Genomic DNA, 14,087 nt, shown 5'->3' with positions numbered 1-14,087 from the left:
GCCCAGAGAAGAGTTGCAAGGAGCCTCTGTTACTCGGGGACCTAGGGGGGCCCGAGAGCGGTGCCCAGGAGGACAAAGATAATAGGGGGGCCCTTGGGCGGCGGCGGCGTTTCACGGGTGACTCGGGTATCGAGGTGTGCMTATGTGACCGTGGTGGTAGTACKAGTATTGGYAGCCAGGAGGGCAAGGAGCTGAGGGAGAAGGATAGCCTAATGGGGGAGGAGGTTGAGGAGCAGGAAGGAGGAGACTTCTGCGARGGYTGRGGTCACCCCGCTCCGGGAGTGGAAGAGGAYCAGGCCCTAGCCCTGGATGGACCCGAAAGTAGGTCGGAGTGCGGGTCGGCGACAGGGTCCACCTRCCCGCCACCACCCGCCATGACGCAACCCACCCAGCCCCCGGTGTGCCTGCTCCTCCACACTATCAACGAGCTTGAGGGGCCCCCTCACCATGGCAACAGCACAGAGCCCCAGGGCTGAGCTGAGCTAAGCTAAAGCACATCTTCACCGAGGAGGGAGAGAGAACCAGGAGTGGGAGTCAAGACTTTAGTGTGTGTGTGACTGTCTGAGATCATGTGTGTGTGTGAAGAGCAGGAAGTTGTATTTTATCCCAGAGTCTGGACTTAAAGGCCTGATGTTCATAGCTAAAGCCCCTTTGGCATACTGTAATGGTGGCCTTAACTGCAATGTACAAGYAAACAGAAGGAGAGGTTTGGCCTATCACCAACCTGCCTACAGACTGCCAACGGCATAAATGTCCTCCTTTGTCTTTCTTTACCAAGAGGAGGCGAAAGGAGACCGTGTTAAGACTTATACAAGCTGGAGGAGATTGATAGTCTGGTCAGTGGATGCTGACCTGACGGTTGGTGCGACTGTAGTATAGTGTAAGTACACACTGGTGCAACTCTAGCCTGGTCCCAGATCAGTTTGTGCTGTCTTGCCAACTCCTATGCTRAGTGTACCAAGCTAGTGGAAATCATCGCAGCTACTTCCTGTGTCTGTTCACAGGAWGGAACATCCTGGACAAATACACTGAAGCGGTACAGGAACATTGTCYAGCAGTGCYGTGTGGATCGTCATGGCGACGATGTGTGCTTATGTAATGTGATAGTCCCAGTCGGTATGAAATAGAACGTGGTGGCCCTGCCTGCCTGTGGGGAAAACAACCCATGGTTACTTTGGTTACCCCATTGGCTCACAGCAAAAACTTGACCTTTTTCCAAAACCTATTTTCTTGTCTGCTTGTTTTAGTCAATTACAAAAAATACATTTAAGAAAAGTACAACGTGTGTAAAGATTACTATTCAACTTTGCCTGCTCCTGAGCATTCTCACTACTTAGAAAAATGTAATGTTGTAGGCGCTTCCCTCGTTTTTATGACGGCACTAATGTTAACCAAGTGAGTGAGTGCGTGCTAGCTAGCTACCAACCAGAACAGGACTCTCCAACCCTGTTCCTGGAGAGCTACCCTCCTGTAGGGTTTCACTCCCAACCCCAGTTGTAACTAATCTGATTCAGTTTATAAACAGCTCATTTTTAGAATCAGGTGTGCTCGATTAGGGTTGGAGTGAACCTACAGGACGGTAGCTCTCCAGGAACAAGGTTGGAGAGCCCTGAACCAGAACATTAAGCTAGCCAACACAAACAAACGGACTAGCTATAAAGTAGTGAGTGGAGTTCCAAACGGACTGTACTAAACAAGTTAAATGTCTTACCTGTGATGACATATTTTCCACACACGTAACTAAAGTGTAGCCTACTTTGACACCGGGTCCCCACAATTTCTCACTCTTCCACACCGAATAGCCTGAAGCCACAGGGCTCTTCTCGCTGGCTCTATTTCCCTACGTGGGAGCATCGCGAACCGTAGGTCGAGATTTTTGACCTAGTTACATTTTGTATAACACAAAAAAAATTGTATAACACAAAATGTACTACGAAGTTGGCTCTTTTACAGTCGGGGTCAATGGGGAAAGAATGTTTTTCCCCAGTTGGTGGGCGTTGTCGAGGGCAATTAATTCTTATGACATGAATACTGACTCGGAGTATACTGTACAGGAAGAGCCTGACGCTAAACACTGTGTGTGAATGTTACTGTTTCACGTAAGACCTTTAGCCTTATGGTTTTTTACTCTCCTATAACCCTGTTGTCACAGGGACCCAAGTGCTTTAACACATTTTGTGTGACACAATCATTTTATTTTGCACATAAATATATGTAACTCTAATAATGGAGACAAAGAAATGAATCAAACATAAAAAAGTTGTATCTGCGAATCCTGTCTTTTTTTCTTCTCATTTTTATTTTAAATTGAATCAGTTACTATTTGTTTTGTAAAGGATGGTTTTCTAATGTGTCGTTGAGATTAATTCTACATGGGTAAAAACACAACGCTTACCACATACAGTATGGGCCTCTATCGGAGTCTAGGACGTGATTGGTTCTTCTTCTCAGAGATATTGATTACACGATTGTATTGTGCATCTCTGAGAAACTGTCATGTTTGCGATAGCTAGCAATGATTGTGCATTAGTGAAACTTACAGGTCCGTAGGAGAAACGGGTACAACATTTTTTTTTGTTTAGTTACGAGAACCAAGCTATCATAAGTGCTTTATATAGGCCTATTATGCATTTTGTATAAACAAATAGAATATTCTATAATTGTGGTACAACAAAGGTAAACTATTCTGCATTTTGGACGGATGTCTTTGTCAACTCGTGTAATGAAATTGTAAAGCTTTTGATCGACATATTGGAAAATTGTGTATTATAATATCATACAACGCATTTATGAACCAAACTAGCTACTTTTAAATCTGTCATAGCAAAATGTCAGTCTACAATCATTCGTTTTTTAGGTAGTGAATGATTCATTTCTATTTTATTTTAATAAATAACTTACTATTGTTTTTTTGAGTATAGAATTGTTGTACTCTTGAAACATTCAATCTCCTTCAATCAATCATAGGAGTGTGAAGGTGAAGATACAGGGAACTCAATGCACAGATTAAATGACCTATTGAATGATGTGACTGTATTGTGAATAATGGACATCATGCCAAAGATATTATGCTGTTTCCACACGGGATGTAAGGTGGTTGTGCACATTTTCTGTCTTTTTGTTCGTAAGTGAAATTGACACGTTCAATAAATGTAAACCAGTAATACTTTTTTTGTAATGTTGTGTTCTTTGTGTTCCACACGTGCTGAATTGATAAATGATTGAAAGCTGCATTTTAATCAAATGGACGAGGTAAGGTGAGTTGAAAGTCAGTGCTATAAGAAATAATACATTATCTTTAACACATGTATAATTAGCTCCATTAACCCTCTTGTTGTGTTCGTTTCATGTTAGTTAAATCTGTGTTCTCGGTCCAAAATGACCGCCCCATTTATAGCTGATTATAAATCCATAATAATACATATATTATCACCTAATGTTGTGTTTGATCTGTTCATCAACTTAAGTTCTTGTGAACATAACAAGTTTGGAACTTCTATTTGCTATTTATGGCCTGTAGGCCTCATTGACCTGAGCTCATACAACTGGTTTTTGAGTTTAAAAAAAGTTTAATGAATGGATTATTTGGACTATAACAAATGCTCAGATGAAACATATTGTGCTATTTATCACAAACTGGTGGTAGATTAGTTTCTGGATCTGTACACACCAGCCAAATCAAGAGACCCACGTATGCTTTGACGTCTGTCTGGTCTACCTCCTTTCAGTTGTCTTTGTGAACATAACACGCGTGTCTCCCCTCCAAGTTGGTCATGGTTATCACTATAGTTTCGATTGACTCTGTCAGGAACAGTTCGAAGCAGGATTGTATGTCATCAACCCGGGATACGGCGTATCTTGTTGGCCCTGGGATCATCCTGATAACATTTTCAGCTGACCTCTCAGGTTGGGATGAAGACCAGGACAAATTCCCATTCTTTGACCGGAATGTAACAACAACCTCAGCAGGGCCCTCTTCCTCGTCACTGGATTGTTCCACATCGGTTGTCTCTTGGTCTGGATCATATTCTGTGTTGTCTTCAACTTCTGACACTTCCTCCTCTAATGCATCTTCACTGTCAGTTTCCTGGCCTCTCTCCTCCTCACCAGTGTCATGATCAAAGATATGATCAAGAGCCTCACATACAGTATATCGTTTGGTCATTTTGCTGCCACAGAATGAATTGTGACCAAGGCCTCAAAAAAGCTTTATGTGCCAGAGCTGCGAGAAAAGTTCTATATATATTATTGAAACAATGTTGTGATTGTTTGTGAGAATGTCAACAGGTGTGGTTCCCGTGGGGGAAAGATTCTATTGGAGAATGGTTCCTGTGGGGGTTGCCATGGAAGCCAAGAAGGGGGGTGAGTTGTGTGCATGCTCAAACACACATGCATGTGGGGGTCTGGGAGAGGAAGTGTGACCATCTGATGAATGGGCATGTGCCTGAACTCAATTTTATACACTAATTGTAGTCTCACCCATTTATATCTAATGAATGGTCATTTCTGACCGGGAATACCACAGCTGTACAAAAGTTAAATAAAACACCCAAAATGTAATGGAAAATCATCTAAATGTATTTTGTGTGTTCAGATGCCCTTTTTTGACAAAGTTATGGAATCTTGTGACAATCAGATTAAGTTAACTACATTTTTCTTCAGAGAGAGAGAGAACTTGTAAATCGGTCCAATTCGACCAGAACACAACAGGAGTGTTAAACCAGTTTTAACATTTTATTTTGAAAGAGACTTTTAATTTGAAGGATAGGGGGCGGTACAGAGAATCAGGAAGTTAACATTTTGTTATGACAGGTCATGTAAAATGAACTTTGATTCCAATGTTTATTTATTAGACTTGTGTAATAATTAGGGTAATTTGGACCACAATGGCTGAATGCAAGAAAGAACACGGGTAAGCTTCCACAAGTGTCAGTTGTTCAAGTTGTTGGCCATGTGTTGTTCAAGTTGTTAGCCATGCCCCTGGCAGTGTCATTTCTTATTACAATTGTTGTCACACAATCCAGCCAGCATATGCTACAATTTTTCAGATTGTGCAAAGTGAAAGACCAAACTGTTTCCCACGACTCGTTACAATCGCGACATCGTTGCAATGGCCTATCGTGACAATATACTTGCAGGTTACTGTAACAAGGTCTTGTTTGACATGTTTGTCTTGACCATGTTTTTTTCTGTTGTGAAAATGTCTGTCCGTTAATTTACCAACAGCTAAATGGCATGTCTTACATTTTTATAGGTATTGCGGGAAGGCTGTTTCGTTGATTCAGTGATTCATGTGGATGTCAAGGTATGACAAAGTTGAAGTATAATTTTGTTAGTACATTTGATATATATTTGTAGCCCATTGCTGACTAGTAGAGTAGGTTTATACACTGAGTGTACAAAACATTAGGCTCACCTGCTCTTTCCATGACATAGACTGACCAGGTGAATCCAGGTGAAAGCTATGATCCCTTGTTGATGTCACTTGTTAAATCCACTTCAATCATTGTAGATGAAGGGAAGGAGACAAGTTAGAGACAAGTTACAATTAAGACATGGATTGTGTGCCATTCAGAGAGTGTTTGTTTGAACGGGGTATGGTAGTAGGTGCCAGGCGCACCGGTTTGAGTGTCAAACTGCAACGCTGCTGGGTTTTTCACGCTCAACAGTTTACTGTGTGTATCAATAATGGTTCACCACCCAAAGGACATCCAGCCAACTTGACACAACTGTGGGAAGAATTGGAGTCAAAATGGGCCAGCATCCCTGTGGAACACTTTCAACACCTAGAGTCATGCTTTGTAGAGTCATGAATTGAGGCTGTTCTGAGGGCAAAAGGGGGTGCAACGCAATATTAGGAAGGTGTTCCTAATGTGTTGTACATTCATCACATTATGTCCAGGCAGTATGCTTATGGCTACTGATAGCCTAGTTGAATTAATGAAGTTGAACATTAACCTGAAATTGATCATCATGGAATGAGATGCAGCCAAGTAAAAATGTGTAAGACTTAAATCATAACTCTTGATATAGTAGCTATTTTTAACCTTCCCTCAGGACTACTATGGGAAGACCCTGAAGAAAACGTCTGACCTGAAGAGTAATGCCTGCTTAGCCCCGTCTCAGCCCATCCCAGCCTTCATCCTCAAGGCTCTGAAGAAGATCCATCCTGAAGTCACAGCCAAAAGGGCAATTGCTGAACACAACACTTTGTGGTGCTTGTTTACAGTGCCTTGAAAAAGTATTCATCCCCTTTGGCATTTTCCTATTTTGTTGCATTACAACCTGTAATTTAAATTGATTTTTATTTGGGTTTTCATGTAATGGACATACACAAAATAGTCCAAATTGGTAAAGTGAAATTTAAAAATAACTTGTTCCCCCCAAAAAATTGCAATTAAAAATGGAAAAGTGGTGCGTGCATATGTATTCACCCCCTTTGCTATGAAGCCCATAAATAAGATCAGGTGCAACCAATTGCCTTCAGAAGTCACAAAATTAGTTAAATAAAGTCCACCTGTGTGCAATCTAAGTGTCACATGATCTGTCACATGATCTCAGTATATATACACTTGTTCTGAAAGGCCCCAGAGTCTGAAACACCACTAAGCAAGGGGCACCACCAAGGAAGCGGCACCATGAAGACCAAGGAGCTCTCCAATCAGGCCAGGGACAAAGTTGTGGAGAAGTACAGATCAGGGTTGGGTTATAAAAAAATATATGAAACTTTGAACATCCCACAGAGCACCATTAAATCCATTATTAAATAATGGATAGAATATGGCACCACAACAATCCTGCCAAAAGAGGGCCGGCCACCAAAACTCACAGACCAGGCAAGGAGGGCATTAATCAGAGAGGCAACAAAGAGACCAAAGACAACCCTGAAGGAGCTGCAAAGCTCCACAGCAGAGATTGGAGTATCTGTCCATAGGACCACATTTAGCCGTATACTCCACAGAGCTGGGCTTTACAGAAGAGTGGCCATAGAAAAGCCATTGCTTAAAGAAAAAAATAAGCAAACACGTTTGGTGTTTGCCAAAAGGCATGTGGGAGACTCCCCAAACATATGGAAGAAGGTACTCTGGTCAGATGAGACTAAAATTGAGCTTTTTGGCCATCAAGGAAAACGTTATGTCTGATGCAAACCCAACACCTCTCATCACCCCGAGAACACCATCCCCACAGTGAAGCATAGTGGTAGCAGCATCATGCTGCGGGGATGTTTTTCATCGGCAGGGACTGGGAAACTGGTCAGAATTGAATGAATGATGGATGGCGCTAAATACAGGGAAATTCTTGAGGGAAACCGGTTTGTCTTCCAGAGATTTGAGACTGGGACAGAGGTTCACCTTTCAGCAGGACAATGATCGTAAGCATACTGCTAAAGCAACACTCGAGTGGTTTAAGGGGAAACATTTAAATGTCTTGGAATGGCCTAGTCAAAGCCCAGACCTCAATCCAATTGAGAATCTGTGGTATGACTTAAAGATTGCTGTACACCAGTGGAACCCATCCAACTTGGAGCTGGAGCAGTTTTGCCTTGAAGAATGGGCAAAAATCCCAGTGGATAGATGTGCCGAGCTAATTGAGTCCTACCCCAAGAGACGTGCAGCTGTAATTGCTGCAAAAGGTGGCTTTACAATGAATTGACTGAGGGAAGGGGGTGAATAGTTATGCACGCTCAAGTTTTCATATTTTTTGTCTTGTTTGTTTCACAATAAAAAATATTTTGCATCTTCAAAGTGGTAGGCATGTTGTGTAAATCAAATGATACAAACCCCCCCAAAATACATTTTAATTCCAGGTTGTAAGGCAACAAAATAGGAAAAATGCCAAGGGGGGTGAATACTTTCGCAAGCCACTGTATATATGTGCAAACCAAATTCCCCATTTTTTCTGTTCTTGTTTTGGAGTGTTTCGGTCCTGGGAACACATCTGTTTTTCTTTCTTCATAGCTTGAGGTTGATAGAAAGTACGTGGACCACCACACGCAGGAGTTTGGATACGAGAAGCCCAACGTGGACTTTGTTCAGGGCTACATCGAAGCTCTAAAGGAGGCTGGACTCAAGGAGGACTCCTTCGATATCATCATGTAAGATGCCATTGTTGGTTGTTTGTTTACCCTTGAAAGATTACAGTTCATTTTTACAGTAATATCATAGTGATTAGTGTACGGTGAGGGTTCATTATTTGCCCCTTTTGTTGTGCGACAGATCCAACTGTGTGGTGAATTTGTCCCCAGACAAGAGAAAAGTATTGAGTGATGCTTACCGCGTGCTGAAGGTACACTGTGTGCTATACGGTATCATGTAGAAATCCGGTAATTACAACCAACAAAACTTCAATGAACCCTTTCAAGCTTGTAAGGAAGGTTCATGTCATCCTCCAGTCCTTTTTATTTTTAATTTGACCTTTATTTAACTAGGCAAGTCAGTTATTAAGAACAAATTATTATTTTCAACAATGGCCTAGGAACAGTGGGTTAACTGCCTTGTTCAGGGGGAGAACGACAGATTTGTAACCTTTACGGTTACTAGTCCAACGCTCTAACCACTAGGCTACGCCGCCGCCCTTAGAAGTCAAATGCTGTTACTGTACTTAAACGTGTCAGTGAAACGTCATTAAGAAAGAGAATCCTAGCTTGGTAACATTGAAATGCAGCAGACACATTTCAGTTGAGCGCATCGTTGTACAACTGACTAGGCATCCTTCTTTCCCTTTCGTCCACGTCTTCTAAGCCGGCACACTAAAGATGTTTGCTACTCTCTCTGGTTGTCAGCATGGAGGAGAGCTGTACTTCAGTGATGTCTATAGTAGCAGTAAGCTCTCCGATGAGATCAAGAATCACAAAGTCCTGTGGGGTGTGTATGTCTACTAAGCAGCTTCTGTATTACATTTCACACTGRTTTAGACTGGTTCRAGKRGCTATTTATATTTGTAGGACCAGCAGCAGTTAATAACSTAGGTGAACTGTAGATGTTAACGCTGTCGTTAGGGGAGTGTTTAGGCGGAGCGCTTTGGTGGGAGGACCTKGTGCGATTGGCTCAGGAGGTGGGATTCAGCCCCCCGCGATTGGTCACGGCCAACGTCATCACCGTGGACAACATGGAACTGGAGGCCGTCCTAGGTGAGATGTGTTGACTCGTCTTAAACATGAGACGGGGACATTTTTTCCATCAGCTCTTAACCATATAAGTTACCATATAGCGGTTACATTGTTATAACATACTGGGTCTATAGCATTGATACATGGGACCCCACATTTTTAAGATTGACTGTTCAACACATTGATATTTCATCTGGAATTACAGGTGACTACAAGTTTGTCTCTGCCACCTACCGTCTCTTCAAGATCCCCAAAATCTCTAATAAGGGCTCTCTGGTCATATACAATGGCAACATCACTGGTTTTGAGGAGAGTCTGGAGTTTGACGCTCAGTACACATTCAAGGTTTGTACAAGATACTGTTTTGTGTTTTTCTGCCAAATGGAGTTTGGCTTTGCTCCTCTCCAATATGAYTATGTTTGTGTTGTATGGGGAAGTTAAAAGCAGAGCAGAAAACACATTTCCCATGTAACAGTTTGGCAAATAAAGTTATATTGGATCATATTGATCCTAGATCTGTGCCCGGTGTGTTTTACACAGTGAGTAATATTTGTGTTTGTGTGTGTCTCAACCCAGGTGGATGAGGTAGTGGAGGTGGATGGAGAGGTGGCCAGCATCCTCAGCCACTCCAGGTTTGCTGAGGAGTTCACTTTCCAACCGCCCGGGGTACCTGCTGGATGTAGTGTAAAGAAACCCAAGGTTTGTACCAATACCAGGACAATTGCACCTAATGTGTCATAATACTCTGAGTTTTAGATGTGGTTGCAGGGTGTGTGTGTATAAATGTCATGATGTGTGTGGTATAAAGTTCATGACACATCCACTGACACCTTCCCACTGTGAATTCCAAATTGACCCCTAGCCCCTACGCACGCACGCACGCACACACACACACACACACCAAGGTCAAGCAGATGTGCTGCAGTCACAACTAGGCTGCGTTAAAGTCCTGCTGGGAACCTTTAACCAGGAAGGAATGCATGTCCTCCCGTCAGCCAATGGAATGTCTCAATGTCTTCTTATCATGGTCCCTCATGGTCACTGAAACCACACACACACACATTAGCGCAAGCACAAAACACACACACACTGAGGACTATATTTGGTTTGATTATGTTTCCTACAGTTTGAATCTTTTCATACTCCCTACACATTCTTCAGGCTGTGGGTGTTTAGTTTAGCCTTGAACCTAAAAAGGCTGAGGCTGGTTGAGGTCTCATCCAGGTTGTATTCTCGTGACAAGTTTTACAATGCTTTATACACTGTATTATAATTGCATCATAATGCATCATGATGTGTCCCAAAGCTACTGGTAACCCTTGACTGAGAGACAACAGGTGTAATACCTGTTGTCTCTCAGTCAAGGGTTACCAGTAGCTTTGGGACACATCATCGGTAGTCTGTGTGTTGGTTGAGCTCCCTGAGTTGTGCATCGTTCTGGTGGTTGGCGACGGAAAAGAACCATACCACATTGTGGCCGGCTTCACCTACAACAACAAAAATATGTCCGTCGCTATCAAATAAACATCTGAATCCAACTTTTGTCCAAACCGCATCATATTCCTGCTGTGTGAACAGTGGTAGATTTAGTGGTAGGAAGTCTTGTGTGAAGGGAGGGGTCAAACTTGGAAGGAATATGGTGCGGTTTGGGTAAAAGTTGTATTCTGATGTTTATTTTATAGCGAGGGACTTATTTCACTGTATGTTTGGTAAATAGAGTTCCTAGAGATTATACATATGCTTTTGTTGACAGGAAGTTTTTTGGGGTGTAGCTGGCTATAATGTGGAATGGTTATTTTCCGTCGCCAACCTCCAGAACGAGGCACAACTCAGGGAGTCCAACCAGTACACAGACTACTGATGTTGTGTCCCAAAGCTACTGGTAACCTTTTACTGAGAGACAATAGGTGTTGTGTCCCAAAGCTAGTTACCAGGTACTTTATTTAGTTCGCTCCTAACTCTAGTTTAGGTGATTATTATCTCTACCTTTTAGACTCTCTGTTGCAAGTGAACTCAAAGGGCAAACAGATCWGGGCCTGTATTCACAAAGCATCTCAGTGTAGTAGTGCTGATCTAGGATCTGTCCATATAATCTTATCTTATAATGACCTAAATGGCAAACACTGATCCTAGATCAGCATTCCTCCTCTGAGATGCTTTGTGGATACGGGCCCAGGTCATGATCTCATGCCGTAATAAACTGTATGGAAAGTATGTACAGCTTGAAAAGATAAACTCATGGCAGATAAAAACATATTGCATAGTCACAAGTACCGATTCAGGGTCGCTGACAGCAGTTGCATAATATGACACAACATGGAGTTTGATATGTAATGTAATAAATGTGATTTAAATGGTTATTATTTAAATAATATTATTTKAATGGTATTTCTCTGTAATTAACTTTAAAWACATTGCTGAATTGACTGGAGGTTAWATGGAATGYACCRTAAKCTTGTAAGATAGTGGAGTTATTATCATATAAGGTTATTWRATAARGCACTACCATGACGTTGTGTAAATATGGCATGCGGTGTTTTTCAGTGATTTCCAGGGAAACCCTGTGCTGTCTGTCATGCTGTGTGTCATTGCAGGTGGGCACGGTGAATCCCTTTGAACTGGTGCTGCAGCTGGGGAGTGCAACTGTCTCTTCTGCCACAGGGGGGTGCTGTGGTGCAGAGTCATCCTGTTGCAAGTGATGGGGGTAGCCAAGATATGAGAGAGACACAGAGAATGATTATACTGTGTATGAATGAACAATAATTGTAATTCATGTCAAACTATGGATTTCTGTCAAGCCTTAAGTTAGGCTCATGTGTTAATTGTTTAACTGTGTGAATATTATCATAATCCAAACACAGTTTACAATTGGCTCATTCATCCCCCTCCTCTCCCCTGTAACTATTCCCCAGGTCGTTGCTGCAAATGAGAACGTGTTCTCAGTCAACTTACCTGGTAAAATAACGGTAAAATAAAAATATATTTTTTTTTTTTTTTCCGGCAGTGAAGAAGTGGTCAGTGTGTCTCTCTTTAATGAAGTTGGCCTTAGATTTCAAGATGGGTGTGTGGGAGAGAAATGCAAAAAATATATCCACGGCAGTGGAGGCTGGTGTGAGGAGCTATTGGAGGATATGCTCATTCTAATGSCAGAAATGGAATGAATGGAACGGTATCAAACATCGCAAATATGGAAACCYCGCTTGACTCCGTTSCATTAATACCATTCCAGCCATTACAATGAGCCCATCCTCCTATATCTCCTTCCACCAGCCTCCACTGATCCACAGGGGAAKMRACACTCGGYATATCAGTTATATTCTTAGTATTTTCATTTCATTCATAAACACCCAAAGTTTCGACTKMGTATTTTTCAAGGGTGTGCTTTGTGAGGAAACTCCTGCAGTCTGTATTCATACAAGTTCAAGTGAACAACGGGTGGCAACAATTAGTCATTTCAATTAGACAGTTGGTTAGCAATCAAGTCACAGTTGACAATATATTTCTATATACAATGTTTACAAAGGTATACATATTAGACAATACATTTAGACAGAATCATAGGTCAACATGATGTATACACTGAGTGTACAAAACATTAAGAACAGCTTCCTAATATTGAGTTGCACCCCCTCTCAGAACAGCCTCGATTCATCTCGGCATGGACTCTACAAGGTGTTGAAAGCGTTCTACAGGGATGCTGGCCCATGTTGACTCCAATGCTTCCCACAGTTGTGTCAAGTTTCTACTTGTTGTGTATGTACTGACATACATGTTCATGTTTTTAGATGTATGTAAATGGTCTTTTTCATTGTCTGTCAGACCACAGTAAGACTAGCTGTCACCATTGGCTAATTGGGATCCTAATAAATCAACATCAAACTAAGTTGGCTGGATGTCCTTTAGGTGGTGGATCATTATTGATACACACAGGAAACTGTTGAGTGTGAAAAACTAGCAGAATTGCAGTTCTTGACACAAATCGGTGTGCCTGGCACCTACTACCATACCCCGTTCAAAGGCATCTTGTCTTGCCCATTCACCCTTTCAATGGCACCCACACACAATCCATGTCTCAAGGCTTAAAAATCCTTCTCTAACTTGTCTCCTCCCCTTCATCTCCACTGATTGAAGTGGATTTAACAAGTGACAATCAGGGGTCATAGCTTTCATCTGGATTCTATGTCAAGGATGGGAAACCTTGACTCATCATGAGGGGCTACAGTGGCTAGTGGGTCTGTGTCACAGGAGGTTGGTGGCACCTTCATTTGGGAGGACAGGCTCGTGGTAATGACTGGAGTAGAATCAGTGGAATGGTATCAAACACGTGGTTTCCAGGTGTTTGATTCCATTCCATTTGCTCCTTATATTCCCCTCAGCAGCCTCCACTGTTCTGCATACCCACATCCATAACCCCCTCCACACCTTTCGGGCAAAACATTTTATCAGCCCCATTCATGATAGCTGAAGATAAAATATATATATTTTAAGTTAATTACCTGCAATTCTGCATGTTTTGCCATTGGGCGTAGAGAACACGTTGCCGTGAAAATGTTGCAATTGTATAACTCATTTCATGCAATTCTACTCATTTTGTCATGGGGTGGACAGAAATTTGAAGTTTTACAGCTAATTTCCTGCTATTCTACACATTTTGTCATAGGGTGGGGGCAAATGTTTAACTGATGATCAATGTGCCCCACGCCGGTCGGTAATTCGATCATGCTTACAACACGTTTAGATAGCTGGCCACTAGACTCATTTAACAATCAAACAAACGTAGCTGACATGGGGTAGGTGAGTGACCGCTGATGCACAACCAAATGTCGAAATTGCACCATGTGTATACTATTATTCTAATGTAACAGTATAACTTTATGGCGTCCCCTCGCCCCGACCCGGGCGCGAACCAGGGACCCTCTGCACACATCAACAACGGTCGCCCACGAAGCATCGTTACCCATCGCTCCACAAAGGCCGC

At 42.3% G+C, this 14,087-nt stretch overlaps 2 protein-coding genes across 2 annotated transcripts in view; both read left to right on the top strand.

Annotated features, from left to right (window-relative positions):
- Positions 1-3,166, top strand: part of LOC139024481 (WW domain binding protein 1-like) — a 9,153-nt gene extending 5,987 nt beyond the window's left edge. The window contains exon 2 of the mRNA XM_070439323.1: positions 7-3,166. Coding sequence (XP_070295424.1) covers positions 7-476 — 470 coding nt within the window. The 3' untranslated portion in view covers positions 477-3,166. The remainder of the gene's footprint in view (positions 1-6) is intronic.
- A 1,660-nt stretch (positions 3,167-4,826) lies between these two features.
- On the top strand, positions 4,827-11,969 carry as3mt (arsenite methyltransferase). Its single transcript, XM_070439322.1, has 10 exons — positions 4,827-4,912; positions 5,255-5,305; positions 6,058-6,228; positions 7,959-8,095; positions 8,217-8,286; positions 8,783-8,864; positions 8,999-9,130; positions 9,315-9,454; positions 9,686-9,808; positions 11,704-11,969. The coding sequence occupies exons 1-10, from the start codon at positions 4,895-4,897 to the stop codon at positions 11,806-11,808; spliced, it is 1,029 nt and encodes a 342-aa protein (XP_070295423.1). The 5' UTR covers positions 4,827-4,894; the 3' UTR covers positions 11,809-11,969.
- The last annotated feature ends 2,118 nt before the right edge of the window (positions 11,970-14,087 follow it).

The sequence above is a fragment of the Salvelinus sp. IW2-2015 genome, unplaced genomic scaffold, assembly GCF_002910315.2.
Source record: "Salvelinus sp. IW2-2015 unplaced genomic scaffold, ASM291031v2 Un_scaffold1562, whole genome shotgun sequence".
Lineage (NCBI taxonomy): Eukaryota > Metazoa > Chordata > Actinopteri > Salmoniformes > Salmonidae > Salvelinus > Salvelinus sp. IW2-2015.
Note: the sequence above shows the minus strand (reverse complement) of the source record. Positions and strands in the feature narration are given on the sequence as shown.